Source organism: Trichoplax adhaerens, genomic scaffold (genome assembly GCF_000150275.1).
Source record: "Trichoplax adhaerens TRIADscaffold_3 genomic scaffold, whole genome shotgun sequence".
Classification (NCBI taxonomy): Eukaryota; Metazoa; Placozoa; class Uniplacotomia; order Trichoplacea; family Trichoplacidae; genus Trichoplax; species Trichoplax adhaerens.
In genome coordinates this window covers 7949183-7960824 of record NW_002060945.1, presented here as the reverse complement: position 1 = coordinate 7960824, position 11642 = coordinate 7949183, and the positions used below count along the sequence as shown (strand labels likewise).

General features: G+C 31.8%; 1 protein-coding gene across 1 annotated transcript; it reads left to right on the top strand.

Moving 5' to 3' along the window:
• Nucleotides 1-2943, top strand: TRIADDRAFT_54906 (uncharacterized protein; the record flags this gene model as incomplete). Its single annotated transcript, XM_002111160.1, has 4 exons — nucleotides 1-3; nucleotides 982-1201; nucleotides 1606-1754; nucleotides 1969-2943. The coding sequence occupies 4 exons, from the start codon at nucleotides 1-3 to the stop codon at nucleotides 2941-2943; spliced, it is 1347 nt and encodes a 448-aa protein (XP_002111196.1).
• Between the last annotated feature and the right edge of the window lie 8699 nt (nucleotides 2944-11642).

Genomic DNA, 11642 nt, shown 5'->3' with positions numbered 1-11642 from the left:
ATGGTAAGTAGACGACCATTTAGATAGTGGTAAATTTGTTTGACGACAATATGCGCTTTGAAATGGAATTTCTCATCGTTTTATACGATACGATCATAATGTTCAGCTCGTTGAAATACTCAATTCCCGTTAACTCTACTAGTTTTTAATGATCGCAATATACGTCTTCAGTATGGTATGGCGCGAACAATCGACGTGATAGACCCTTCCATTGCCATTAGTCCAACCCAATGCCTGGTAGTTAAATCGATTTTCTACTTGTTATTTTCCGTCTAGCAATATAGAGTATGGGTATTGGCTAGTTTCTATGTAGGACTCGTTTTTACTTTCCTTTATCCATGTTCAAATGTTGGAAAGGATCGAACCGTTGCATTCACTACACGTGCTTGACTTACGATTTGCGTAGTAGAGTTCATTAGATCACCAATTCACCATACTCTACTTATGAATTTTAACGGTAATTTTCTTATACATCATACAAGTTATCCGACCCAGCCACATTAAAAAAAACGGATGGTGTCCATCTGATAGAGTAGATATAGTCCAGTAGCTGAGATAGTGTTTTGCTATTTTATTTTTCCTGATCATTTTTCCATTCGTTAAATGGACTACGGATAGCATTGATTGCAAATAATATTAGGCGCAATTGATGCAATAGAAAGGAAAATAAAATTACAGTATTTTTCAAACTATGTTCTACCATACTTTTCCTGATCATATTTCCATTCGTTAAATGGACTACGGATAGCATTGATTGCAAATAATATTAGGCGCAATTGATGCAATAGAAAGGAAAATAAAATTACAGTATTCTTCAAACTACTTATGTTCTACCATACTTTAGCTGCTAAGTGCATACCCAATACGGTAACTGCCACACAGTTTCGCAGCTTTTCCAACTTTTTATTAAGTAGCTATTCGTACGATCAGCGAACAAATGATTATAATTATGCTAAAATAGCTAAAAATTAATTTCAATAGCGTGAAGTAATTTCAATTTTGGTTGGACAAGCCGGCGTACAAATTGGTAACGCTTGTTGGGAATTATACTGTCTCGAACACGGTATACACCCGGATGGCCATATCAGCGAAGACTCGGCACCTGACCAAGGTGAATCTTTCAGCACTTTCTTCAGTGAAACTGGTAACGGCAAATACATCCCAAGAGCGTTATTTATCGACTTGGAGCCTACTGTTATAGGTACGTTTACAAAATTATTGAATATACTCGTACTTACTTTTTATGTGCTGTAGTACTGCATGGTTTTTATATGAAGTAACGCAATGGTGAAGCAATGCAGTCTTAGTGTTAGTCTGCTCATTAACCAATCGGTTGAATGTCCTGCTTCATAGCTTTTAAACGTTCGCACCTTAAAACAAAATAGATATCTTATAGCGTATATTACAAATAGGATTTGAGTTTCTAGTGTCTGACATGTTGCAATAGAGAATTTTTTCGCAGCCTCTAAGCGATGGATTTAGACCCTTGCATACTACACTTCTATGACCAAATTTTCACTCACTTTAGCAATCTAGTACGAAGCTTCGAAGGGAAAGATATCTATCCTAACTTTTTCGCATTATTACTCCTTCTATATACTATAGATGAAATCAAGGGTGGAAAATATCACCGTTTATATCATCCTGAAACGTTAATTCATGGCAAAGAGGATGCCGCTAATAACTATGCTCGTGGGCATTACACCGTAGGAAAAGAGTTGATTGAACTTGTTCTCGATCGATTACGAAAAGTGGTAAGTACAGTATTGAGGTGAAACAGTATAAACTAGTATAAGAATTCAATGCTATTGAGATTCGTATAAAGTTTTTTTGCTTTTTAAATGATTTTACTCTGCATAGTAGATGAATCCTAATCATTAAGCATGCTTCATGAGACAACTACCTCCACTAAACTTCAATAATTAATAGTTATTTACAATTTTTTTAATTTCAATTTCGTATTATTAGGCCGACCAATGTCATAGTTTGCAAGGCTTTTTGGTGTTCCACTCCTTCGGTGGAGGTACTGGTTCCGGCTTTTCATCTTTACTGCTAGAGAGATTATCGGTTGATTACGGCAAAAAATCAAAATTACAGTTTGCTGTGTATCCAGCTCCTCAAGTAGCAACGGCCGTGGTAGAACCCTATAATGCTATCTTAACCACTCATACCACTTTAGAACACACGGATTGTTGCTTCTTATTCGATAATGAGGCAATATATGACATTTGCCATAGAAAATTGGATATTGAAAGGCCATCGTATACCAACTTAAATCGATTAATGAGCCAAATTGTGTCGTCAATTACTGCTTCTTTACGCTTTGATGGAGCACTTAATGTCGATCTGAATGAATTCCAGACCAATCTTGTTCCATACCCACGCATTCATTTCCCATTGGCAACATATGCACCGATTGTTTCTGCTGAAAAGGCATATCATGAACAACTGACTGTTAGCGAAATTTCATCAGCATGTTTCGATCCTGGTAACCAGTTGGTTAAATGTGACCCTCGACATGGCAAGTATATGGCTTGTTGTATGCTCTATCGTGGTGATATAGTACCCAAGGACGTAAATGCTGCTATAGCTGCTTTGAAAACCAAACGCACTATACAGTTCGTTGATTGGTGTCCAACCGGTTTTAAAGTCGGTATTAATAAACAACCTCCAACTGTTGTTCCTGGAGGAGACCTCGCTAAAGTTAACCGAGCTGTCTGCATGTTATCGAATTCGACCGCTATTGCTGAAGCTTGGTCTCGACTAGATCATAAGTTCGACTTAATGTATGCCAAAAGAGCTTTTGTTCATTGGTATGTCGGTGAAGGTATGGAAGAAGGTGAATTTTCTGAAGCTCGGGAAGATCTTGCCGCTTTAGAAAAGGATTACGAAGAGGTCGGCACAGAGTCTTCACTCGAAGGTGAAGAAGGATTTGAGATGTAATTTCTGTATTTTAAGCGGCGTTTGTCGAGAATGCTTTGTATTGTTGCATGACATCAGCTGGCATATCGCTATGATAAACAAACTAATAAATTAGATGTCTTCTATGCGTATATTGACATGAGCCTATTCAATGAATAGTCGCAATTCATATTTTGATTTCTCATTCTTATTATCCATTTACGTATACCTTAAGAGAAACATAAATGTAGAATTAGGTATAGGATATTATTCTAAGTTACTCAAAGTCTTTCTCTGTTAACACATCGTCGCTTGTAATACATTTGTCTATAGCCGGCTTCTCACAAAACTGTTCATGGGTTTGAGATGAATAAAAAATATGTATCATTGAATGACAATGCATAACATACTCTTCCGCGAGAAAGAAACGTTACAGCAAACACTTACAGCTACCAAAAGAGTGCTTGATGAAACAGTTAAAACTGACGGAATATTTTGAAGCGAATATAAAACGATAATTCTATTTGGTTCATTCATCGTAAACCGTTGACATTTAATTATAATGGCACATACGTAACGTATATACGTACTGCATATCGTAAAAAATATAATATGAGCAAGAAATCATAATCAAATAGGCGTCTAGTGGATGCCCAATAATAATTGCAGATATACTCATTGCAATTAAGAAAATTGCCCTTAGGTATTTTATCACTTACACTGTATGTACATTTATAACTACTTATGATGCTATAAGTAAGTTTAAATGTTCTATATTCAGCCCACTAGAGCTAGCAGTCCAAAACTGAAATATACGGGTATAAGTTAATGACTTATAAGGGTAGTGTATCAAAATTTTATAACAAAATAGGGGCAATCACTATCATTTATCCCATGCTACTTGGTTGTACGTCTTAAATTAATTCACTAATGGCCTAAAATCCGTAGCGCCTGTATGCAGTACCAGTAACTTTAAAGAGACTACGAACTTTAAACGAGTTAAATATCTTTTAATTAATTTTGTAAATTATTTTATTCCCGTGAGTAATGATGAATTCAAATCTGTACTAACACGAGAATAATCAGTATCATGAACTTCCAACTACTGCAATCATACAGTAGTAAATCCTCATAACAGATTGGAAAAGGATGAATTATCAGAAATATTACTTGTTTATGTGTGTAGTACAGCCCCAATATATCTAAGATTCAGATTATACTAAAATAGATAAATTGTATGTGGGACTGAGAGATTGTATAGTGTCAATTTGCAGAAGTAGGTTGCACTACGTATAGTAGTAAGTTTATTGAGATGTTTCTACAAAGATGCCGAGACATAAATAGATTGCGCTGATGTATGTTAATGAAATTTGTTTTGCGATGCTCTAATTAGAAGTGTGAATCATGAATTGATAGTGCGATAGCAAATTTAGATATGATCTTGTGACTTAATTGGCAAGGTAGGATCGCATCGAAGGAAAATCATCCGTAACTAATTGTATATGTAAATCATGAATATTTCTGTAATAATTTAGATATTCCAGAAATAGTCTAAAGACAGTCCCTTGGTGGTAATTAAACGAACCTAATTGTAACTAATTGTATATAAATCATGAGTACTGCTGTAATGATTTAGATGTTCCAGAGATAGTCCTTAGTAGTAGTTAGACGAACCAAGCTTATGTAATAAAGTGAAGTTTCCAAAAAACTGCAGTTCTTGTTTTATTTTTGAGAAGACACTTTATCAAGTTATAATAGCAGATACCTTTGATCACTCGCTTTCACGTCTTTATTGTTCCCAAAGTTCAATTACCTTGGCAACAGGATAACGTCAAAGCATCAAAGTTGCACTAGAATACCAATAAAATATTAGTTTACCACGTGCATTGGCATTTTTAAATAAATATCGTCGTATTCAATATGCGCACAGAAAGAAATTTAAAGCGTTACCAAAGCAGTGCCACATGTAATTGAAAACTAACAATAGCTCAGCCGGTATTTATTCATACACATTAATAAGATATTAGGAAATTTCTGTAGCTGTTATTTTTTACTTGCTTAGATTATAGCCCGGATAAATCCAACACTTCACAATATATTTCCTTTCTATACGTACCGTATAACTAAAGAAACAGTTTACTATCAAACGAACACAAATGAGGCAAGCTATTACAGTACCAAGGCACTATTGCACTTTAGTTAAGCGGACAGTGAGCTAGTCCTATACTATAGTATCTTATATAATGCAGGGCATAAGATTGTAGGTTAAGAACTTGTCACAATGTTTTATATCATGATGCACGTGCACAATGTCTTTAAAAGGGAATAAAAAGGCTATTATCAAAAATAGACTAAGTGAACCCATTTGAATTCAAGACGAAAGTATTATGATCCATGTTTGCTAAAATAATAGTAAATGGACCAATCTGAACTTAGCCACTCTATGCTTATATCATATACGAGTATTATCATAGGCACAGCTTCCGTAAATATTCTACTTTCTTCCACAATAGCCGAACGTGCAGATATTTAATTAAGCTCTTAGCAGCGGTAATAAAGCTCAATGTTCATTATTGCTCATTTTTCTTAACGATATTTCAAACAAATATTTTTCTGCGTTACTAAAGTAATAAATTTTTCGAAAAAATTAAAATTGAGGAATCCATTCCAATATCTAATGATTTGAAATCAAGAAAGATGATGAATGATCCTTCCATAAACACTCGCACCCCTTAAAGTAGATAATTGGCTTTCCTATACACTGTTTTATTTCTGTTTCCTTCATAACTGATTGATTGACCATGATCCCATCTTATTGATATATTTCCATCCTTAAAAACATTTCAAAAACTATTCTTCCGTATTAATACCCATCCGTTCAAAAACACTGACTTTGATTTTATTGAATTATTTCACATACGATACTTTTATTGTAAATTTCGATATTCACTTAAAATAACAGTATCGCGATACAGTATTAGTAAATAGTAACTTGCAAATAGAAAAAGATATTCCCTAAAAGAATTTGAAGAAAATTACTTTATCAATTTCAATCATTATACAGCTATAAGCGAAATAAAGTTATTAATACGCAATTAAAGACCTCAGTAACAGGTAAAGTCGGTAAATAATAAGTGTTTGCCTTAAAGGTGTACAATGCCTTCTTTGTAAATGATGCAGACTTACTTTCTGTTTTTAAGGGTGTACAATATCTTTTCTGTAAAGGACAGACTTGCTTTCTATTTGGAACGATGTACAATATATTTTCTTTGTAAATGATAGAGACTTATTTTCCTTTTTAAGGGTATAAAATGTCTTCTCTGTAAATGACAGCGACTTGCTTTCCTTTTTATCTGTAAACTTTCTTCTAATAAGAGCATCTGTCTTCCTTTAATATCGTAACAAAGCTAATTGAAGCTGTAACCAATAAAAATTATGCAAGATCTTCCTCCAAATTGGATGAAAGAACAAAAATAATAATGATATATGAAATCATCAGTACATCTATGGCAACTAGTTACTATCAGTTTTCAAGATTACAGTGAAATCACAGATACTTTTTATGAATAATTTTGAGATCAACTAATTTGCTTTCTTGCTTTTCCCATTAAAAGTCAATCTAAAAGCAAACTGAAAACAAATCTTTCAATTCATCTGGTTGAAGCTTCCGTTAATTACTTAACTAACTAATCAAAGATCTCTTCAATCAATATGAAATTGAATTTTGTTGCGTCTATTGTATATTTTATTTAACCTATTATCTATTAATTGTTATCTTATAATCTAACGCCTAGAATAAGCTGACTTTGTAAATATTGAAAGTTACTCTCTTTCTTATTTCGGCAGCATGACTGTCCATTTTTCAAATCAGGTACAATTGACTAAATGTAATACTTAAGATCTAAACAGCTTCATACTTATATATATATATATGTTATATACATCTGTTGTCACACTTTATCATTTTGAACCACACAAATATTATTATAATCGGCAGTGATTATTTCTAAAGGAAGCATTATCATCCGTTCTTTCATTCTAATTCATATACCTTCAGCTCCAGAATATTCTAGTCAATAAGACCATGCCTTTCAATTGATAGGAAAAAGGAAGTAACATTTCTTGAAGCCATCATAAAAAGTGGGCAATGGAATCGCGGATAAAAGTAGAGCTTAAATTAATTCATTTAAAACGCTGGCTAATTTCACTGAGGCTTATTTAAATAAGATTCTGTTGCATTAGAGTGAACTGTATATATAGAGAGATAATATAAAATTTTTATTTTTGAGACAAATGATTTAATTACAGATGTGACATCTCGAATGAGTAAATAGGTGATGAAAAAGGATTAGACCAAATTTAAAACTGTTTTGAAAATTAGCTAAGACTAATCTAATATTTTCTTTGATGTTTCGTAATGTACAATTATTCGTTTAATATATACGTTACGACCGTATCTAAGACTGATCACAGCGGAGTCTTAAGTATAAAATCGATCTTAGGAGTGGCCGAAACATTAATATATGAATCACATAATAGAGTATTTATCTTAAATAACTTGATATCACAGCATAGCAACGAAAATATAAATTAAGCCAAATGTATAACAGTTACTAGTTTTGTGATTCTAGTTTACTAAATTATTAGCAATCATTAGAAATAAAGATCTAATCCAGCATCCGTTTCACTTCCTTTGAGACGATTCCTATCTGGTACAGAAGTTTATTCTCTACAAAATTGCATCCTTCTTTCTGTTCTGAATCATCCATTGTAATTCTTCCTTTCATAATTGCTATATCAGCAAATTATTTCTTTAATTTTTGAGTAATTGTATAGAAATTGTACAATGTACAGGGTATAATGCGCGTAAATATAGTTTTCCTAATTTCGCACAGGTATCTAATTTTTCAACGGATATTATTCCGTTAAATGTGGCCAGTTGTAACTCATTTACCATGTTACAATCCGATTCCTTTATACGGAATAAATACGAGACTTTCTTGATGGTCTCGAGTTAGGTTGCTTTGCAGATTTATTTAAAACGTAAATGATCGGATTGAAGCCTGAACTTGCAAACCCAATAATTTTTAAAGAAAAAGATAAGTCTGGCAAATAGTTTGCCTTTTGTGGTAGGGCTTTAACCAATTGAAGTAGCAACAACGTTGGATACCCAGACCAAGTTAATACATGGATGGTGGTAACTATAATCGCTAAACGAGTTGCAGTGCGTTGAATTCTAGTATATCGAGAAATTGTTGGACACCTAGAAAGTGTCGATCCATCTAAGCTATATACTCCACTTAGTTCGATTTGATCTTTCATTAAATATCTTCCGTTCTGTGATACTTTTGTTGAGATATAGCGATATGACATCACCGCACTCACCGATGGAATAATGTAATAAAAAAGAGCACTAAATATAATATAAATGTAACCAATACTAGTAAGTTTTTTCCATACATAACTACAAAGTACAAAGGATCGACCATCTATGGAATATATAGATGTATGCAAAAAGAATATGTTAGGCAGAGAGAAAATACTACTAATTATCCATATAAAAGCGATAATGAAGCAAATTTTGTAGCTATTAACTTGCAAAGAATAACGAATTGGAGTAATTGCTGCATATAAACGTTCAAAGTTAATAGCGATGATAGTTAAAGACGAAGCTGTAATCGCAAATACTTGAATAGTAGGTAAAATTTTACAATTGGAATGATTTAAGATCCATGAGTTTAATAGTAAATGATTCACTACCGTAATTGGAAGACATACGGCACATACTATAAAATCAGCGATAGCCAAATTTAAATAAAAAGGATTGATAACTTTACCATGCCAATTTTTTTGCCTAATAATACCTATAATTGCAAGCATATTGCTAATAATTCCACCGAAAGTAATAACGGCCGCAATAAAAATATGAGTAACTGATCGGATATCGCTTGCATAAGTTAGTAACAGAGGAGTTGTAGAAGTTGTCATAGCGTAATTTTCAGTGTCATTATACATGATTCAAAAAGTTTGTTTATCGTTAAATCAAACTCACAATCAACCTTGCAACTCGTAAGAAGAAATTCGTAATCGACGAAGTTCCAGTAAAGTTATCGTAAGGTAATTCTCCGTAAAAAATTCATTCGCGATCCCGGATACTTCAACAAGAAGTAGAGCATTATCAAAGTGATACAATTGCATCAATTCAATCAATTTTATCCCTTAATCTTGGGGATAAAATCTATATTTTTTTTGTTATCAGTAATTTCTTGTAATTTTGCGAACCAAAACATGCTATTATATTTATATAACGTTTAAAATGATTTGTCTGCACAATTCAAATACAGTACGACAATAAACAGTTTGAAGTTCAATTGATTGATGCTAATATTGGAATATTCAGACAAGAAAGCTGTCCAAAATGAAACACAATCAAAAACTTAAATTATGTATTTATCATTGCGGAACAATAGTACAATCACATTTAAATCGATTACAAAATAAGCTTATTAAATTACGGATGACTACAGAACACGAAATAATATACTAAGATGAAAGACTGTAAATTTTATATGACAATAAACGCTTTTGTCTATATAAATTGAAATTTCATCTCTAAAGTAATTATGCATTACATTATGTAATGAGAAATTGCCGAGAGCACTATTTAAGTACTTAATCTATATAATCTTGGACGTAATTGATACTTTGATACGCTATTAAAATTGGAATGTTGTTTCAAGGTGTTTTATAAAGTTACACCTGGTTAACTTTGAAACTAAGTAACAATTCGTCATTTGGCTGGCTTTAAATCGACATAATTAATACACTGCTATATTTTACTTTCTCAGATTTTTCATAGTTACTATATGCTACCATACTACTATATATTGTAAAAGCTGGTTTTTAATATTAAATGAATATGGAGTAGATTAATAGTAAATTACTGCACAGGCTTCAATTACTACTAGATCGAAATATGACCACTGAAATTTCAATAGAGGGCATGAAGAAGGGATATAAAAATAAGAAGAATAAAACTGATCAATAAATTTTATATGTAAATCTTTAATATTTCTTATTTCATATTTCTTTACAGATGTAAAATTTTTGTTACTAAGCTGGCTTCGATAAGTTTTATTGCACGTTTGCATATAAATTAAATATGTATATTTATATGTATCACCATAATTTGTAAGTATACGACGCACATTGCTAATAATTACTTTAAAGTTTGTTCAAAGTATCATTCCAAATCGTAAATACTTCGGTAATTTTACAAAAAAATTTACCCGTCTAAATAATTTATTTACGATAACACTTAAATTGCCGTCAAAAAGCTACTTACAAATATACCTACAGTATGTTGTATGCTATCTAATGAACGGACCTTCGAAATGAAACGGTCAGGTGATTTTCAAAATGTTAATCACTAATATTGTATTCTAACAGCCCAAATAGCTTTCTTCGTCTATAGCCACTGATGGTAAGACTATCGAGCCTTCCAATTTTCTAGCGGGATAATGAAATTACAATATTACATTTGGCAATGTCAATTCTAATCGTAAAGTAATCAAATTTTTCTTAAATTCGATATTATTTGAAACTTCCTTTCTATGAAGCCTTATTATTGTTACTTTATTTAGATTGTGAACGTAGATACGCTGAAGGTATATTGTGCATACTGTTCTTCATTATCTATTATAATTAAATTCAAGTAACACAATAAACACTAATATGTGTGATATTAGATATTATTCTGAGGCGTTCACAATTTTCTTGATGAAATAAAAAATATCTTTATTTTGAAATTTTTGCATCTAATACATTGCTATTAACATGATATCAAAATTTTAATTTTAATATTTGAAAGATATATAACGTAAGGATTCAATTAATGTGGCAGTTCAATTTTTACCGGAAAAGTGCGGTACCTATAGCACGATTTATAAATTGTAAAGTAAGATCATGGCATAATCTGTTAACAACGTCTATATCTTAAGGAATAAGATTATCAAAGTATTTAGAACTAGTTACTACAGTATTGTAAAATGAATACTACTTAAATTACAATAATTTTTAATAAATGATACTTTTAAAATTGATGATAATTTCTCCTTGATATCAAGTATCTCTTTTATCCCTATGAAGCTTGGAAACTGATCGTTAGTTATAGTATGACTAATAATAATAGAAGCATTTTATTTTCTAAAATAATTTGAGTCCAAACACTAACTTTCCGGTTTAGGCATTATACTTAATTAATACTAGGAAATAATATCTAACTTTTCTACATACATTTAGCAATATAAAACATTATGAACTTAATCTGTTAGTGAGTCTGTCTATCGACTTTAATAATGATGCATTTAAATGTATTTGCATACCAGATACATAATAATGTTAGTGTAATTTTGTAGAGATACATATTATAATACATAGTAAAGCACTCGCAAACATGCATCAAGTACAGTCGTTATGGGCTCTCGTACGTAACGGTAATTAAAATGTCTTTAACCTATGGCTTTCTAGGTTTTAGTATAATTATTAGACTTTAATTCGTAGAATTTATTCCATAAATTCTTTTTTTTTAAAGCAAAGGTCTTGCATTGACTGTAACGTTTACGAAAATTTTAACATTTTCGTGATTGCAATCGCTTTCATGACGAACTATATCTACTTCTTTGTAATTTATTCAATATCCTCAATACAAATCAATCTACAAGGTTTTTGATGACATTACC